The following is a 19,425-nucleotide window of genomic DNA, read 5'->3' on the forward strand; positions in this document are numbered from 1 at the left end:
AGTTAGAAACATCGATGAGAGAGAAACATAGATCAGCTGCCTCCTGCACACTCCCCACTGGGGATGTGCCCGCAACCCAGGTACATGCCCTTGACCGGAATCGAACCTGGGACCTTTGAGTCTGCAGGCCGATGCTCTATCCACTGAGCCAAACCGGTTTCGGCCTGAGAGGTGTTTTCAAATCCAGCTGCAGTATTTTTCCAACCATGCCCATGGGTGCCTCCTGGCACCACAGTGACTTGTCCAAAAAGACTGCAAAGGTTTGGCAACCTTGGCTGCCATCAAGCCTCCCGTAGACCTTGACAAATGCATACACCCTTCAGCACTCCTTAGGGAAGAAGGGACCCTGGCTTCTGCCCTAGTCCTGTGTTCTTGAAGCGGGGTAAGGCCTGGGTAGAGGTGGTGTGAAGGCATGGAACCTCCACCGGTCTGAACAGCACAGACCTCAGCAGGGGCTCCCAGTCCTCTTGGTCTTCCTGTTTGTCTACAGTAAATGTCTAAGCTGGCCGGGCATCTTCAGCTGCCATAGCCCAGATCTTTACATTTTGTGACCTTCTCATAGCCTCACTGTGAGAATTTCCCTCACGGGCAAACCATCAATCTCCTCTTTGGGGATCTCCTGGTGTAAATGCCAAGCTCATGTTGTCCTACAGCCTGGACATTGTTTCTTTTTAAAATATATATTTTTATTGATTTCAGAGGAAGGGAGGAGAGATAGAAACATCAATGATGAATCATTGATCAGCTGCCTCCTGCATGTCCCTTACTGAGGATGGAGCCTGCAACCCAGGCATGTGCCTTGACCAGGAATCGAACCCTGACTTCCTGGTTCATAGGTTGACACTCAACCACTGAACCACGCTGGCTGGGCTCAGTTTGCTCCTTTTTCTTATCTTTAGCTTGAATCGTGTTTACCTTGACCTGTGGTCAGGCTTCTGTTCTGGGAAGTTGTTTGCCCAATATAAGCCATTCAGTCTACGGACTGTTACAGCAGCCCAAGTGGCTTTTACCCCAAATCACCTTCAATGTCCCTCTTTCCCACTCGTTGTAAGAGACCATCTTAGTCCATCTCTGCCTGTCTGACTGCCCTTGGCCAGGAGTGTCTTATCTCTGGTCACCCTAGTGGGCCAGAGGGTGGCCAGTTTTGCTTTCCCAGTGGTACAAAAGGATAAACAACCATGTTATGTTTTCCTTAGCTTTATGGGGTCCTCTCCCCTTTCCTCGAACTCCACTACCACCCCAAACCACTAGAAATCTTAGGGTGATAGTCAAGTACCATTTGTCCTCCTTGCCACCAAACGCTTCAGCAACCAAGGCTGCTATCATCCAAACCTCCTAATCCAGTGGGCCTGCAGGGTCTCGCCAGTCTCTTCCCAAAGGGCACTGTGATCTTATCAATCTCCAAGAGAAGGGGATTGAAAATCCAAGGTAGCCGAACTGTCAGGGTCAGGTGGGCCAAAGCCGTGTAGTATGCCTCTGTGATGGCGTGGTGTCCCCCCAAAAGCTATGCCCACCCAGACCTTAGAATGTCACTTTCATTGGAATAAGGGTCTTTCGCAGATGTGTGTCTAAGCATCTCAAGATGAGCTCATCCTGAATGGAGCCCTAAATCCACTGACTGTCTCTAGGAGACAGAAAAAAGAGAGACCGAGCCACAGAGAAGAGCATGGATTGCCGTCAACCTCTACAAGCCGAGAAAAGCATGGGAAGGAGGTGCCTGAGAGCCGCCAAGAGGAACTGACCGGCTGACGCCTGGATTTCAGCCTTGTGGCCTCCAGAACTGTTGTTTTAAGCCACCAGCTTTGGGGTAGTTTGTTACAGCCGCCCTAGGACATTAATTTTTTATAGAAGGACGAACAGGCCAACTTTGCCAAGAATGAGACTTTTTTTGACTGAAGAATATTTTTTACTTTGTTAAAAAAAAAAAAAAAGCCAACACAAAAACATAAAAACCAACAGCGGTTTTTCCTCGACTGTCAGAGAAATCCATTGTTTCGAGGCACTTTACTTGGCAAGCAGGCCCTGGGTCTTGTTGAGGCTTTCGGGTGGTGGTCACCCTGCTGGCAGGCAGCCAAGGCCACGAAGAATGAGATCTTTAACTTGCCGAACAAGACATCATTATAGTGAAAATTTTAGACACCAGAGGAATTTTCTAATACTTCACGCGCATTCACAATTCAAACATGTGATGCATTTCAATACCAATTACATCTTTTGCAACAGTTGATACAATGAATGGGTTGGACCCTTCATTTGTGAAGTTACTTGATCTTTTTTTTTTCTTCCTCCTCTCTCTTCACATCAAGTTTCTTACCTGAACTCTACTAGGGGCTTTTTTTTTTTTTTTTTTTTTTTTAACAGAAACATAGACAAGGACTTTTAACACAGACACTGCGGGAGTAATGCAGTCGCTGGAAGCTGAGGGAGCAACTTGCGTCAGTAAACTCAGCCTTGCACTGACTTTAGGGTTTAAGTGGCTCTTAACTCAGCCTCAAAATCACTCTAACACCTGAAGGCACCAATCCTACTCTAGCCACATGACCTCCAAATGTTTACCAACAGGTCCATTAGCTATCAGGTCTCAGGAAGTCCTATCCCCTAACCTGGCCTTGATCTGTACAGTCCAACGCCTCCCCTCTCACCCGCCACTTAGGTGAGGGCTTGCTACCCGGTCCTGGGACATGCATGTTACCCCCTAACCTGACCCATGCAGCTTCCAGTCTTAGGGGCCCTGTAACTTATAGGGCCCAAGGTTGGACACCAGATTTGTCAAGCTCATGCCTACGTGACAAGGCAAGGCCAAGGTCTAACAGATTTGACCAGCTGAAATGAGTTTCCATCTTTGTTTAAAAAAATGTATTTTAAAAATTGATTTCAGAGAGGGAGAGAGAAACATCAATCAGTTACCTCCTGTAAGCACCCCGACAGGGGGTTGAACCCGCAACCTGGGCATGTGCTCTGACCAAGAACAGAATTAGCTGCCTTTCGGTACACGGGACGACACTCCATCAGCTGAGCCACACAGGCCAGGGCCGAGTTTCCATCTTGTCTCACGTGCACCAATTAAGATTTCTCTTGCAGAGTTATTGATTAGCTGTATTGTTAAAGGTACAGATTCCAGAATCAGACGCCTAGGACTTTAGTAACATGACCTCTCTGGTCTTCAATGTCTTCATCTATAAAATGGGAGTTATAGTCATTTCAAGAATGTTGTGAGGGTACATAACCCATCATGTAAAACCTTTAATACAGCGGTTCTCAACCTTCTGGCCCTTTAAAATAGTTCCTCATGTGGTGACCCCCAACCATAAAATTATTTTCATTGCTACTTCGTAATTGTAATGTTGCTACTGTTATGAATCGTCATGTAAATCTGATATGCAGGATGGTCTTAGGCGACCCCTGTGAAAGGGTTGTTCGACCGCCAAAGGGGTCGCGACCCACAGGTTGAGAACCACTGCTTTTAATACCTTATAGATGTGTAAGAAGCACATTTATAGTATCTCAACAGATATTGGCCATTATTAGCAAAGTTTCCACAGGGTTCCATTCCCATGTTTAAACCTTTATTTCTGAAACAAAGCAAGGAACAATAAGTATTCACCTTCTATACAAAGCTTCCACCAGGACTTAAAAATCACATCCCAACTTTTATCCAGTTGTTTGGTACAGCAAATGTAACAGCAACACCAATACCAGCCTAATAACCTTAACCCACCCTGACTCACTTTTAAGCTTTTGTAAACAAGATTGGATTAAGAAGAAAAGAAAGAAAGAAAGAAAAGAAAGAAAGAAAGAAAGAAAGAAAGAAAGAAAGAAAGAAAGAAAGAAAGAAAGAAAAAAGGATGCAGAGGGAGAGGGTGGGTAGGAGGAAAGAAAAGCAAAATTCTCCCCACTGTTCCCTATGGAAGTGAAGATTTCACTGATCTGCTCAGTTGCCAGGGCAACCATAAAACCTAACTGGGAGGGAGGGGCAATTCTTAGTGTGTTCCTTGTGCACCAGACTTCAGAATGCCCTCACATGCCAGGCACATCTACTCACTTGATGGCCTGGAACATTCCTTTAAGCATGGCGTTGGCCAGTCCCCCTCCTGTCATCTCTTTAAGACAGATGATATAGTAGAGAGGGCTGGATCAAGAATCAGGAGCACCAAGTTGAAGTCCAGGTCATGTCACATGAGGCTGTCTCTCCACCAGTCCAGCCTTCAAAAAGGAAAAAATATAGGAGGGCAGGGTCACAGCAAATGGTGACCTAGCTCCCTTCCCTAGGGCAGGTGCCAGAAGAGCAATATACCCTTACTATTTCCTGACCCAGCAATACTGCCTCATTTCCAGAGCAACTGCAACCCTCTGCACAGTCATCTCAACATCTTTTTTCTAAAATATATTTTTATTGATTTCAGAAAGGGAAAGAGAAACATCAATGATGAGAGATTTATTGATCGGCTGCCTACTGCACACCCCCTTTTGGAGATGGAGCCCACAACCCGGGCATGTGCCCTTGACTGGAAATGAACCAGGTACCCTTCAGTCCGCAGACCGATGCTCTATCCACTGAGCCACACCGGCTAGGGCTCAACATCTTTAATAGATGCCTTTTTCTAACATGCAAAAGGAATTAAGAACAAGGCACCTTGTAGAAGCCACTCCTCTGTTTGTCTATTTGTTCTTGAATGGAATGCAAAGTAAACGAAAGCAAAATGCCTACTTCGTACTTGAGTGACTCTCGTCCTTGGGAATCCGGGCTCTCACCCTGAGGTCGCAGCTCAGCGCCCCCCCCGCCCCCCCCCCCCCCCCCCGGCCCAGAAAACCCTCCTCTGAGACACAGACACACTCAGCTTTCCATGTAAGTTTCCTTTTATTTTGAAATTGAGATAGTGGAATAGAGTGGTTCATGGCTGACACTGGAGTGAGTGCTCATCCAGCAGAAGAACAAACTCCAGAAAGTCGGAGCCAGCTGCTCCCCCTCCCCCACCCTCTCCCCCCAGACAAAGTCAAGACCAGATTAAAGGGTGGGAGAAAGGGTACAATCAAAATCCGGGTGGCGATGGCTGGCTAATTTCCAGCAAAGTACAATTTCCAAAGTGGCCACATTTACAAAAGAGGGTCGCGTAATCACAAACTCGAGTCCCCGCTCCAGCCCCCACCGTGATCGCACTCATAACAATACATTTTTCACTGTCCTGAGGAAGAGGGCTCTCTCATATACCGTTCCCTCTGCCTCGGGGGAGGGGCTTTTTTTATTTTGGTTCCTGGGACCAAGATCAAGATACTGGAGACAGGGCAGAATCCAAATGGTGGCAGATATTTATTCATGATGCTAACTCATTATCTGCTGAAATTCACCTTACCTTTCCATTGCAGCGGGTTACATAAAACTTACAGAAGCGTTACAAGTGGCCCCCCAACCCCCACAGGGGAAAACGGTAAATCAAGACCTAAGCACCCCAACACACACAAAGCCTTAGTTCTTGCTGAGTGACTTGAAGTCACCTGGTTGAGTGGGGGGGGGGGGGGGGTATCAGGGGAGAAGCCTGGGAAGGACTCTCAGGCAGGAATGGGTCGTGGGGGACAGGGGCAGGCCAGGGGCCCGACGTGAAAGCTGTACCTGTTAGAGGAGCGTGTCATCTTAAACGAGTGGGGAAATTCGCCAAAGAGTGAAACTTATTTATGGGGGAAAAGAAAGAGAAGTTTGGGGAATTAAAATAATCCAGCAGATACTGGAAAATGTCTCCCTCTTTTTTTTTTTAACTTTTTTTTTTTTGGTTTTTAAAATTTTTTGGAAAGTGTTTTTAAGGTAATATTTTTATTTTCCTTTGGAAAAAGAAATCTTTTCCCGCCCCCCTAATCTAAGCAAGTGGAGTTGCCACTACCTAATTTTTCTCTATTGTCTTCCTAAGAGGTAGATAAAACAAACGTGAAATTGGGGCTTCTAGGAGGAGGTCCATTCATTAGAGGGTGGGGAGGGGCTGGGATGGCCCAGTGGAACTCCCCAGACTACACAGACACCTGAGCGACCAGAGGACCTGGCCCTCAGACTCCCAGGACAAAGGATCCCGCTCCACCTCTTCCCCTTCTACAGCCACTGTCTCCGTGGAGACGGAGAAGCACATGCAGGGGGCGGAGCATCTCAAAGAAACCCTGTTGAAGAGGTCTTGGCTCTGGCTGCCCCAGGCTCCCCGGCTCCCGGCTGAGTGGTGGCTTCCAGGCCACACCCCAGATCTCACCTCCAGCCAGCCACCCCTCCTCTCCTCATCCTCTGGTCCAACAAAGAAATAGCAGGTGAGAGGGACAAGCTGGAGGGGAAGGGGGGAAACAGGGGACCCCAGGACAAAGAAGGCAGAAAGGTCAGCCCTCCCAACCCCACTGATAGGAGTGGGGGTGCTGGCAGGCCTGCCTGCTCAAGGACAAACCGTGTGTGGCACAGGCCTCAGCTCTCTCCTCGGGCCGGGATTCCCACCCCATGCCTGAGTCCTGCCCTGGGCTCCAACTTTACTGTAAGGACTGAGGTAGTTAATCCATTTGTACTCATAGCACAGAATCACCTGTGACGCCTCAAAACGCAAGCTCCGAGGAGCTTCCTGCCAGTTCATTTAAGAAAAAAATAAAATGTCTTCCTTCTGTCTTGTCAGTCCGGACTCACCACACTAAGGCACCCATGGTGCCGTCAGACTCTGCCCCCAAGGAGGGCCGAGTCAGGGTTGGGGCCGTGGCCCTCACCCTCCAAATGCACCTTCGGTCATGAGGCCTCCTGTCCCACACCCCACAGAGAAGCCTGATGCATCCAAAGGAAAGAAACCGAAGTTCTCAGCTCGTGTTGCTCTCAGTCTGAATACAACAGAAAATGCTCTGCATCTAAACCGAGTGTCTGGGAGGGAAATGGCTTTCTGACCCCTGGCACTGAGGGTTCCCTCCCCTCTTCCTGCAGTGACCGTGTCAGGCTGTGCTGCTCTCCTTCTGCCAGTTTCCAACCAACAGGCCCAACAGTTGCATGGTATGAATGTCAAAGCCACTAGGATCTCCCCATAAACCCTTTGGGGGTGGGGAGATGGAAGGAGTCCCCCACCCCTGGAGGAGGGGCGGGAGGCAGGGGCTCTGTGAGGTAGTTACGTAGCACCACTAGTTCCCAGTTTGGCAGAGGGTATGTCTGGAGTGGGAGGAGGGGAAGGCACCCTGGAGAGCTAACTGAGGCCCCTCCTCACTGCCAGTCTGCCAGGCCTGAAGGGAGCTCTGTGCTATCTCTGCAGTGGGGGCCGGGGACAAAGAGCCGTCCCGCCTGGAGGAGCCCCGAACTCCCCCTCCGTCCCCAAAGTGCAACCAGGAGCCATCGGACCCCTTCCTCAGCTCCCTACCCCTTGGCACGCATTGTGGCCCCCACAGCCCCCAGGAGCCTCAGAAAGGAGGGGTCCTGCCTTCAGCTCACAGTGTCCAGGCGCCCTCTCCTTCTCAGACAGCCCAGGTCTGTGTCGAAAAATGGCTGTTGCCTGGATTCAGAAACGGCCTCTCAGCCTCTGTCTGTCTGTCTGTCTTTGGCACAGAGGAAAGTGGGCCCAAAGAACCAACTGGAGCGTCTCATCCGGGTTCTCTGGGTTTGACATGGGGTCTTTCTGCCAACGGTGAGCGGAAAGGAGAGTGAGGACCGGGAGGAGGGGAGGAAAGGGCAGGAAGTGATAAAACTCCGTCCCTAAACATGGCTCTCTACTACCCACACCCCTCCGAGGAGCTGAGCCCACAACCCAAATGGCAAAAGGCAACCAGACCCTCCAGGGGATTAAAGCCATTGGGGTGTAACTGTCAGATGCAGCTTCCAAGTCAGTGAACCAAACCGTTTGGTTTTCCATGTGTTCCACAGAATTAAAAAATAGATCCTAAAGAGATGGTCCTTTCTTACAAATACATATGCACACACACACACATATATCTTAGAGCACGGAAGTCGCTTTTCTCAGGTCATGCAAATCTCCCGAGTGCTTTTCATGTTAGCTTGTCATCTCACCAAGGATGGGGACATGGCGGTGACGGGCAGGCGGGCGAGGACCCGCCCCAAGACCTGGGGGTCAAAGGTGGACCCACCGAGACAAGCCCTTCATCCCGCTAAACCTTAACCACCAAACCACGTTCCCTTTGCTTCCTAGTGGTGTAACTTTCACGATTTTCCTGCTGGGCAAGTATCAGCAGTGAGTGGAGCTGTGCCTAATCCTAGTCAAGTTGGACGGTCCCTTCCACTCGCCCCGGCCTCTCCCGGGAGCTGAATCAGCCAAAGGAAAAGGACCTGGGCTGAAGGTGAAGGGAGCAGCACCCCAAGTAAACTGCGCGCTGCAACCACCACCTTCCGGGGGCCGGGGGCCTCTTGGCCGACGGCAGTTTGAACCAGGTCAGAAAGCATGCTTGCTGCTGGGAATTCACCTTCAATCACTAAGCGGCCGACGTCTGAACGCTGTCTGCCTCATTCTGGGATGAAGCCTGTAGAGCCAGAGATGGACTTGGGATAACTATTACTGGCCTGACATTTTCCTGAAATGCGTTCCTGCTTCCTCCTCTCTGTAGAGCAGGCAGTTCCGGGGGCTCACAGGGAACATCGCAGTGAGAAAGTGGTAAGACATGACGAATGAGGCAGGAGCCCGCCCCCAATCATGTTCCCATATCCCCTGCCCCTCCCCTTACACCCCCCACCCTAAGTCAAGAGTTCCCTAAGCTTGGGTCCACCATCAGATCAACCTAAAGATAGGGGGATGGAGAGGGGCAGTTACCCAAGAATCTGCTTGCCGCTTGGGCCATTGAAACAGACCAAGAAGAATCACAAGATGGGATTGAAACGAGACAACAGAGATGACAGCATCGCTACAGCAGACCAGGCGGACCTCTCGGAGGGTTCGAGGGGCCGCTTTCTCTTCCACCAATAGGATCTTGGCTCCCATATTTTAGACAGAGAAATATAAATTTTAAAGGGTATATATTTTTCAGTTTTATTTCTCTCCTCGATAAAACGGAGGCAATATTTTAAAATATCTCAACAGCACCACTGGTGGGAAAGACCGGCTGGGATGCCCTTTAACCAAAGGGGGAGAGTGGGGGCACCAGGGAGGCTCGTTGTCCCTGGAGCCCACAGACCGGTGAGCCTCCCTCCGACTCTCGCCAGGCAGGACTGCCCAGGAGACCGAGGTCAGAGGTCAGAGCCTCACCCTGGGGCCTCGGGCCTGGACCTTCCCTGTCAGCCCCAGTCTCCTCCCAGGGCCCAAGGAGCCAGCCCCCCGGCCGTTCCCACAGGGCCTGTTCCAGGGAGTTCCTAAAGGGCTGCACTGGCTCATGTTGTAAGAAATTAAGAAATTACGAAACATAACTTTCTCATTTTTTTCTTTTCATTAAAAAAATAAAATATTCAAGACTATCACCTTCTCTTTTGCTTTGCTTTTCTTTTTTATATAAAATATCAGCAAGCCGCAAGGGGAAAAGAAAAAAAAAGATTAAAAAAAAAAAAAAAAAGAGGTGGGGGGAACAAAAAGGAAAGTAATTGCTGAGGTAACTCCGTACCTTGAGGTAGTTCACTTGGGCACAGCGTTACCTGACTGACTCCGCCCACAAGTCTCGTTGTCTCCTTACTGTGGTTGCCATGTTGGAAGGAGGGGACTCCACACGTGGGCCTCCTCACATGCAGAGGCCGCCCTCCCGGCCCAGCACACTGGGTAGCACCGTCCGAGGGAGCGAGCCGGGGACGCCGCCTGGCCAGTATGCACGGACGTAAGTATATCAGGAGGAGAGGCCTAACCTCAGTTAACTGATGGCTGCCACCTTCCACGGGCCTGACCTTCAAACGGGATCTTATGGAGGCTGGTCAAATCAATAAATTAAGTCTATTTACCCCTTTGTGCATAATACGTTGCTGGTGTTTTGAATTTTGTTTTTTAGGCACACCTGTCATCACGCCAATGATTCGTGGGGGCAGAAGCCATCAGTTAACGATGCCTCTAGGATAAAAACAAAAGCAAATACTCTCCGATTTGCTGGGTATTCATAAAATATGCCAGATGATGAACCTTCGCTTTTATTGGGAGCTCAGGGTTGGGTTCCACATCCCACCACCACCAAAGGAACAGTGCCGGTGGGGGGGGAGCGCCCCGCAACCCCTGCCTCCGGGAGCCAGCCCTCGTGGGAGCACACGGGCTGGGGTGAGGGCACAGTGGCGGCCTTTGGGGCCACTCAAGTCCTCCATGGAACTGAGACGTTCTCAAGGGGAGTAAGGCCCCTTCCCAGTGCTCACATCCAATCATTAAAATAGACTTTAAAAAAATATAAAATCTGCCTGAGAATGATGGGAATCAGGGACGGTACAGTGGTCAGCCCCTATCCCACTGAGCATTCAGTACCACCATGTGCACCTGGACACGATGCGGGGCCCGTACGGTTCGAGGGGTCTTGGTGGGGAAGCCCCAGCAGAGTGGGGGACTTGTAATTGTGCCAATTTTCCAAGATGGTGATCTGGAACAGATCAGCCGCAAGGGCCTTCCTTTTAAACGTGGATTACTTATTTTAATCGCCTATCTTCCCAGGTCTCCTCCAGTCTTTACTCCTTGCTGTTCCTGTTGGTTGGTTTAGGGAGGGACGGGAATTAAGCCTCAGATGCTGACGTGTCGTCTCCCTCTGAGTCAATAACGTAAGCTAAGCGATGCACTCCCTGGTCCCAGCTTTTTCTGGTAGTGGTCACGATAAAACAATTGGTGTGAATGTAGGAAGAGGCTAGGTCAGGGCATGAGAAGGGAGGTATTTTAACCAATAAACCAAGCAGGAGAAGGCTGGAAGGATTTTAGGAACAAGAAGCAAACCATCCTTGGAGGCTGATTAAAACACCCCTCTGCATGTTTTAAAAACCTGAAGGAAATTTTATTTCTCTTCCCACTGGGATCCGGCCCACCCTCTCGGTGGGACCTGAAGAACTGACTTAAACAATCCACGTTTAAAAGCACCCTGAGCTAGAATTTCCATGGTGACACCCTGAGGGGTGGGCAGTGTTGGGCCAATTGGTTGGGTGTTTGGGGCAGAGATCAGGGTTCCTCACTGGAACGTCTTTCTCAAACAAGTGGGCAAACCTGATCTACATCCCGGCCCAAGTGTCCCTGATTCCCACTCATTCTCAGGCCTGCTGGGGAGAACGCGCTCTCGATTTCAGCCCGTCGTCCTCGAGTTGATGTGCTGGGGAGGGGCGGGTCACTTCCTCCGCGCCTGGGCCTGGTTGCTCTGTCCCTTTTGGTGCAGCTGTTTTACCTGGGCCAGGATGTCTCGGATCTTCCTCTGAGCCATCTGCAGAAAGAGCAGGCGAGAGGGAGGGTGAGGCCCCCAAAGGCAAGGGAGGAGACAGCCTCACACAGGGACTCGGACCCAGACCACAGGACACACAGGACTTTAGAAAGATGGGGAAGACTGTGTAGAGTGACCTCAGTTTGTCTGCCTCTGAATGGACCCTGAGCGCCTACTGGACGATACAGCAAGGAGAGGGGTGAGCGAGGGGGTAGTATGCACTCATTCCGAATTTAAAACTTAACGAAGCTGTCACATTACTGAACCCAAAACAGAGTTGCCTGAGTATGTTTTGGTCAAAGGGTCATCAACTAGGAGACTTTGTCACAAATCACAACTCCACTACACATGTAAGTATCCTCGGAAAAGGGGATGAAACGCCTGGAGATGGATTAACAAAACAAACAAACAAAAATCAGTGAAATAACCACTGTGAAAATGGGCAAAATACCAAAGGACCCGTATTTTTTACTCTTTACTTCTTAAAAGTTTCTTCCCTAACAACAGTTTTATAAGGAAAATCCACTGCAGAATGCGATTCACTTGACAGAAGTGTCCCAGAAAATGTCTCCTTTCCATGAGCAAGACTGACTGGACGATAAAATACCCATTTCTTTTCTTATCCAGCGCAAAAAATGGTTAGGGAAGGACCAATGTTAAATAACAGGAAAGATCATCCTAAATTATAAAAAGCCTGTGGTCGTCACGCCGTCACAAACGATCACCAGAGGGCTGCGTGCGCAGCAGGCACACATGGGTGGGCGGGGACTTGACCAGGAGGTGCAGCGGGCGAGTCCCACATGGCACCGGCCCTGCAGGGCGGGACTCTGGGACTCGGGGGGAGTCCCGTGTGGTGCCGGCAGGGGCTTGACACTGCGCCCCTGTGGGCGCCAGTGGGACTGGGTAGAGCACCATTTCGGGGCGTGCACAGGTGGACAGGGCTGCGGGCATGGCGAGGTGCATGCAGGTGGGTGGGGACTTGACTCTGGGCCTTGCGGCGCCGGCAGGATTTGACACTGTGTCCCCGTGGGTGATAAATTTATATATTATTTTCATATACATTTTACTAACTTTCTTTCATCTCTGACACTTCTATTATAGAGAAAGGGCCAATAGCAATATTAAAATATTTCCTCTAATTAATTCCCTTTTAATTGTGCACAAATTTCGTGCACCGGGCCACTAGTTAATATATAATGTATAAATTATAAAGTCACATATTTATATGAAACACATGAAGTTGTCAGTGCTTTCCCTGGGGCATCATAGAGGGAATAAAGCATGCACACCTCACACTCATGCACCTGGAAGAGAACAAGCCAGCCCAGAGGTAGGCAGGGTCCCAGGACTGGTCAGGTCATACTGGCCAACCTCTGGAGTCTTGCTTCTCTGAGCCCTGGGCTCCTGCCACCCACCTGTGATGAGGAAATGCCATACATACCTGGCTGGCATAGAAATGCCCGATGATCTTAACGATGACCTGGTCGTTCTCATCAGGGGTCTGGTCTCTTGGCACCACCACTTCAGCTGCTGTCAGATTCTGCAACTCGTTCACCTGGGGGTAAGTGGGCAGAGAAGAGCTCAAGCTGCCACCAAGAAACCATGGCTGACGGATGGACTTGAAGAGCATTATGCTAACCAAAACAAGCCAGTCAGAGGAAGATAAGTGTCACATGATCTCACTCATTTGTGGAATAGAATGGACAACATAAATGGATCAAGAGACATAAAGACATCAACAGACCATCAAACCTCAGAGGGAAGGAAGGGGAGGAGGTGGGGGGAGTGGGGGGTGGGGTAAGAGATCAACCAAAGAACTTGTATGCATGTAAGCATAACCAATGGACACAGACAACAGGGGGGTGAAGGCAGGGGCGGGCTGGGAGAGGACAATGGGGGGAATGGGGGACATATGTAATACTTTCAACAATGAAAAATAGAGGGAGGGGCAAGAAGCTGGTGACTAGCAGGTGGAAACGGAGTCAGAAGCTAAACTTGGGGAACAGAATCAGGAAAATGGGCAAAGTGGAGTCCTGAGATTGGGCAAGGCAGGGGAGCAGGAGGCCAGGCAGAGCTGCTGGGTTTGGGGACTAAGGCCAAGAATTTTCAAAGTGGCCCTCACAGCTCACCGTTTTGCCACCTTTGCCAATAACCCGGCCGGCCGCCGACGCTGGCACCCGGATATGGGTTTCCAGCTTTACTTCCTCCTTGGGACCAAAGAAATTCTCCTCCTTGAGTTTTCCATAAATTCTTCCCTGAGCCTGAGAAGATGAGGTCATTGTTAATCATCGGGCCATATATATATATGACAAAACACAAAGTACAGCCCCCAAGCTCCACCCGACCCTCTTCTGGCCCACAAGCCCACCCCACCTACAGGAAGATCAACCACCTAGGCCAGGTGATACGAAAGATCAACAGCACTGACCCATCAGGGTCCCTTCCGCTTATCTGTATTGGAGAACCTGGGTAGAGTAACCGAATACATTCTTCCTAGAGGAATGTGTTCAGTTTGGTAAAACCAGACCCGTGGGGGCCTGGGAGGAGGGCATTTATTTGGACAATGCAGTGGCTAGCAATTCAGGTCCAAGTGGCAGCTGATCAAGTCGCTCAGGGGACAGGCTATCAGACACTCCACAGCCTGGAGAACTGTCCCCATTCTCCGTCCCTGTCAAGCTAAGTTAACAACCAGCTTTGGCTTCTGACCAGAAGTTCGAGAACCCAGGGATGTAGTAGAGACATAAGGGAGGGAAGGGAATCTGGCATTAAAGGCTTCCCTTCCGCAGTAACTAAGGCAGAGCACAGGGAAGAAGCCTCAGATTCCTTCTTTCCCGCATGACCTTCGAGAAGTAGCGAGGGAAGCTCGATGCCAGTCTGATTTGCACACCCCTCCCCAGGTCAATCCCAGTGTGTCCAGCTTAGGAAAACAATGAAGACTAGAACCTTGAATTGGGCCTCTGGGGGTCCAGTGATGATAACCATACGAACTTTGGAGTCAGGAGTTTCTGGAGGAGCAATCTGCAAAGCAAACAGCTGGTCAAAGAGGCGCCCTCACCCTGGCTGGGTGCTCAGTTGGTTAGAGCACATCCCCATACACCAAGGTTTGTGGACTCAATCCCTGGTCAGGGCACATACAAGAGGCAACCAATCTATATACATATAAAGCAGTAATATGCAAATGAGGTCAGGACTCCGTAAAGGTCACAAACAGCTCAGGAGGAGGGGCTGGGTGCAGCCCCAAGCCTGAGAGAACAACACAGAGGGGCGCCTGCTCCGAGCCTCTGCGGCCAGACTGCGGCTTAGGCCCGCTTCTAAGCCATCAGTAGGACATCCCCTGAGGGCTCCGGGACTGTGAGAGGGGGCAGGTTGGGCTGAGGGACACCCCCCACCACCACTCCAGTGTATGAATTTTGTGCACCGGGCCTCTAGCCCTATATAATAAAAGCCTAATGTGCTAAGTGTGCAGTCAACCAATCATAGCGTCATATGCTAATGATGCTAAGGCCACTCAACTGCTCGCTATGATGTGCACTGACCACCAGGGGGCAGACACTTCGACCGGTAGGTTAGCTTGCTGCTGGGGTCAGGCTGATAGGTACTGAGCGAGACTGGAGCCCTGGAGCACTCCCTCGGTCTCTCCCCAGTTGGCCAACCTCCCACATCCTTCCCCGGCCCTGATTGTGCACCGGTGGGTTCCCTCGGCCTGGCCCTCTCACAATCCGGGACTCCTCAGGGGATGTCAGAGAGCCGGTTTGGGCCCGATCCCGCAGGCCAGGCCGATGAATTCGTGCACCGGGTCTCTAGTGAATGCATAAATGAGTGGAACAGCAAATCAATGTTTCTCTCTCTAAAAAACAAGTTTAAAATATTTTTCAATTAAAAATAGAAAAAGAGGAGCCCTCCATCTCCACTGTACCAGTCCCCCTACTCCCACTATCCACTTCTGAGAACATGGGAAGAAAAAAGACTCCACACCTCGGAGTCATTGCCCCTTGTACCAAAACTGTTTGAAGGCACGGATGGACTTGCTTCAGTGCCGGTATCTAAGCAGGGCCCCCCCACTCTTCCCATCACCCAATCTCCTGGGGGGGTTTCAGTGGAGTCTTTTTTGCGGGGGGCGTGGGGGGGGGGGGGGACACGACATGATGAGATGACCAAGAGGGAGGGCAGTGACCACACTTCCTCAGAGCACACTTCACCAAAACTTTGAGATCACCGAAACAAATGTGCCATTTAACAACGCCCTTGTTTCACGGTGACCGTCTCCCTCTCCACAGGACCCCGCTAGGGAAGGTAAACAGACAGCTAACATTTACTGAGCACCCCCTGCCCTCAGGTACCGACTGAACCAGGCTCCGGCTGCATTGTTTCCTGGTGCCATGATGACTGCTATACTGATGAGGAAACGGAGGCTCCGGCCACACAGCTAGGAATGGGAATTCGAACCCACGTCAGTCTGTGGCAGAACCCAGCCTCCTTCTCTAGGCTACAATACCACCTCCTCCCTAGCCTGAAAACTGGATTTCTGTGAAGAACTCAGCAAGGCCAAAAGCCACAGGGAAAAGGCCCCAGCACCAGCCAGGCGGGGCGCCTGGGGACAAAGGCAAGGGGGTGATGAGCAGAGCGGTTCCGTCGGGGACCGGGAGGGAGGCAGAGCAGGTCACCTTGATGGAGGCGCTGGCGAAACGGGAGAGCTGTTTGATGTGCTGCCCCTTCTTGCCGATGATGGCGCCCACCGCCTGGGCAGGGATGAAGACCTGCACCATCTCCTGCTCCGGAGCCTGCTGCCAAGACAGGGTGTGTCGTCACCACAGGCCAAGAGCCACAGCCCAGAAGCCCCTCCACAGCCCTGCTGTGCACCCTCAGGGAGAAAGGGGTGCAGGCACCCAGCCAACCTGGGCAACACCCTCTCTTGCTCTCCCTAAGCCCAGGAGGAATCAAGGGAAGAAGCTGGAGGAAGAGGAGGAGGGAAGAAGAGGGCTGTCAGCACCCCTGGCAGCATCTGGGATTGCCCTCCACGGAGTCAAGGTTCTGACCTGTTGTCAAGGGCTGGGAACAATGGAGGAGAAGCAACCTCAGACCCTCCTACCTCCCTACAAACCCCCAAGGATCGGGCTCCCACAAGGAGTGGGGCTGTTTAAGGGAGGCCGCCACCGGGCCCAGGGGTTCTGTGAGGAGGCTTTGCACTTACCATAAAGGAGCTATAGGGAGCAGCTCCCGTGACACTGCTGGGAGGTGGCGGGACTGCACTGGACGAGGCTGGGAAGAGACCCACGGCAGCCAGGTTCAGGCCGGGGATGAGATGAGACTGCAGCTGGGGTGAAAGGTGAGGAGGGGGAGGTCAGCTCGGGCTGACCGGGCCCGGTGGTCACTTGTGTGTGGCCCTGGCTGAACTAAGAGGGTGAGTAGTACCCCGAGACATAGTCAACCAAAAACAGACGAATGACATGCTTTTACACAAACACCGCCTGCCCTTTGGGTTCTCACACGTGTACTTGTGGAGTTATGGACTGAGAGCTCACGACTCCAACCAATCTTATTCCGTCAGGAGCCCGTCCTCTCTGGCTCATTCCGCCCTGGGACAGGGGACAGACTCACAGCCCTGTACCGCCACACACCTACGTGAGACATGGCAGGGACAGGTCTCCGTGTGACTTCTAGGACTCACCTTCCTACATCCTTGCCCCACCCCCTTTGAAAATCAGATGAAAGTGATGGACACGCTAAAGTCTACATAAACACAAGTTTTACATATAATTATAAAACCCCTATTAGTCAAACCTAAAGGCCTCCAAGGCCACACCACACAGCACTTGGCATGCCCGTCCCATGAGGAAGACCCACTCTGTGTAGCTCAGGCTCGGGGAGGGGCAGATAGGCGCCTGGCACTCACACTCATGGCAGCCACGTCATTCTCATAGGCCTCCCGAACTTTCTTCATGATCTCCTGCTCGGCCCTGCAGCAGTTCTCGATGGCCCCCTTCACGGTGATGGTCCTCTCGGGGTTATAGAGGGTGAGGTCCTGCAGCCTGCGGGGAGAGCAGAGCAGCGTCCCCCTCCACTCGAGGGACGGGCCCAGGCCCCAGCTCCATTTCTGCAAGCTGCTTAACCTTTGCCAAACAGCTCTGTCTCTGGCCTTCGCTTTGTAACCAGGGCAGGGGGATGTGCAGGGGGATGAGAACACCCAACCGAAACCCCTCTATTTGTGAGGAATCCAATCACGGGTTGTCATCACGGGGGAAGCAAGAAGGATGCTCCTTTCCCCGGGGGGTTCTAAGCCATCCACTTCCTGTGCCTTTCCAGAACAGAGCAGCACTCTGCCCATCAGCAAGTCGCTGATGAAAGGGACACACGGTGCTCACAGGAGCTAATCCACCCGGAGAGGCAGGCCACCGCATACACTCTGTCCTCAGAAAGGGACCCAGGTTTGAAACACAAGCCCTGGCTCCAAGCTGCAGCCTTGCCTGAAGATGCAGAGCACTTGAGGTCTGGGGGGGGGGGGGGGGCGCGCAGGACTGAGGAGGCGGCACCCTAACAGTCCCCTGCCCCCCCAGCCCACACAGTGGTGTGATGGGAGAGCCCCAGTCCTTGTCAAAATAAACACTCTTCACCACCTCTGAGTCACTTAAGGGACAAGAAGTATTAAGGTTCAGTCATGAAATATGGCCGGCCCCGGCCCCCAGGCATCCCATTCACAGAGAAGGAAAGACAAGGGAGCCTTACGAGGAGATGGTGATCTTCGTCTCCGTGTCCTGCTCCACCTTCTTCAGGTTGCGCCCCTCCTTGCCAATGAGACGCCCCACGAAGTTATTATGGGCCAGGATCTTCAGGGGAACCTCGTCAGCCCTTAAGGAGACAAGGGAAGAAGTGAGGGTCATGTGGAGACTCAGCCATCATGCCACCCCGATGAGGTTTTTAGGACAAACCACAGGACAAAACCATGTTAGAAGAGAACTAAACCCAGATTAGTGGCTGCTTAGGATGAAGAAATGGGGTAGTAGGGGTGGGCTGCCAAGGGGCACAAAAACGATGCTGATAATGGACATGTTCATTATCTTAATGTGGCGATGGTTTCACAGGTATCTGCATATTAAAAGTCATTCAACTGTACACTTTAAAAATCAACTGAAAATAAAAAATGAAAATGCCACACTGTAGAAATATCTGCAGCTAGCCCTAGCTGGTGTGGCTCAGTGGGTAAAGCATCAGCCTGTGGACTGAAGGGTCCCGGGTTTGATTCCAGTCAAGGGCACATGCCCGGTTGCGGGCTCAATCCTCACTAGGGGATGTGCAGGAGGCAGCCGATCAATGATTCTCTCTCATCATTGATGTTTCTATATCTTTTCCCCTCTCCCTTCCTCTCTGAAATCAACAAAAATATATATTTTTTTTAAAAAAGAGAGAAATATCTGCAGCTATAAAAAATAAATTGGGTCAGTATGTATTGGTGCATGAAAATAAAAAAAGCAAAGTATAAAATGGTTTTATAAATATGCAATAAAATGTGCATTATGACCCTCTTTATGCTAAAACACACCTGTGCTTGTGCGCATGTATGCTTCTGAGTGCACAACGCTTCCAGAGGGCATACACACAAGGTGTTACTTGTGGGGAAGAAGATTTCAATGTATAACATCTCCTGTACCTCTGTACTCTCGCTAACAAAGGTGTGTGTTGGATTCAGGAAGGTGGCGGTCTCCACATTCGTAGGAAAGCGGAAGCCTTACGTTTTGGTGTCCTTGGCCTCCTTATGCATGATCTCCAAGATCATCTTACAGGCGGAGGAGCAGCCCTCGGGGGTCGAGTGGACACTGATGGCCTTCTCGGCAGCACCTGCGTTCTCCTTCCTGTGCACATCGATCCTGAGGACCACAAGGACGGGGTGGCTGGTCAGTCGGCCCTGGGGGAAGTGGGTCTTTTTCGGGCTCCCCCAACCTCAGGCATAGGAGCAGCTCTACTTGGAACAAAGCCCATCAAAGGCAGAATGGGGGAGGGCAGCGGGGAGGGCCAGGGACACATGGCCGGCCTGTTGCCCTGGATCCTGTCTTAATCAGGTGGCGGTTGGAATGATGGCATCTACCATGGGACTGCCAGGTTGGGGATCAGCAGCCCACACTCTAATTTTTGAATTCT

General features: G+C 51.2%; 1 protein-coding gene across 3 annotated transcripts in view; it reads right to left on the reverse strand.

Moving 5' to 3' along the window:
* Positions 1-10,835: 10,835 nt before the first annotated feature.
* IGF2BP1 (insulin like growth factor 2 mRNA binding protein 1) overlaps positions 10,836-19,425 on the reverse strand; it is a 38,748-nt gene continuing 30,158 nt past the window's right edge. The window contains exons 7-15 of one of the 3 annotated variants that reach the window (XM_070393304.1): positions 19,020-19,154; positions 18,016-18,138; positions 17,186-17,321; positions 16,484-16,606; positions 15,957-16,073; positions 14,236-14,310; positions 13,422-13,553; positions 12,734-12,847; positions 10,836-11,295 (exon numbers count right to left, since the gene is read on the reverse strand). In XM_070393304.1, coding sequence (XP_070249405.1) covers positions 11,203-11,295; positions 12,734-12,847; positions 13,422-13,553; positions 14,236-14,310; positions 15,957-16,073; positions 16,484-16,606; positions 17,186-17,321; positions 18,016-18,138; positions 19,020-19,154 — 1,048 coding nt within the window. In that variant the 3' untranslated portion in view covers positions 10,836-11,202. Of the gene's footprint in view, positions 11,296-12,733; positions 12,848-13,421; positions 13,554-14,235; positions 14,311-15,956; positions 16,077-16,483; positions 16,607-17,185; positions 17,322-18,015; positions 18,139-19,019; positions 19,155-19,425 lie in introns of all 3 variants that reach the window. The other 2 variants (XM_070393303.1, XM_070393305.1) reach the window with 2 other exon arrangements.

This window comes from Myotis yumanensis, unplaced genomic scaffold (genome assembly GCF_028538775.1).
Source record: "Myotis yumanensis isolate MYYU_CA2020_CCGP unplaced genomic scaffold, mMyoYum1.0.hap1 SCAF_16, whole genome shotgun sequence".
Taxonomy (NCBI): Eukaryota; Metazoa; Chordata; class Mammalia; order Chiroptera; family Vespertilionidae; genus Myotis; species Myotis yumanensis.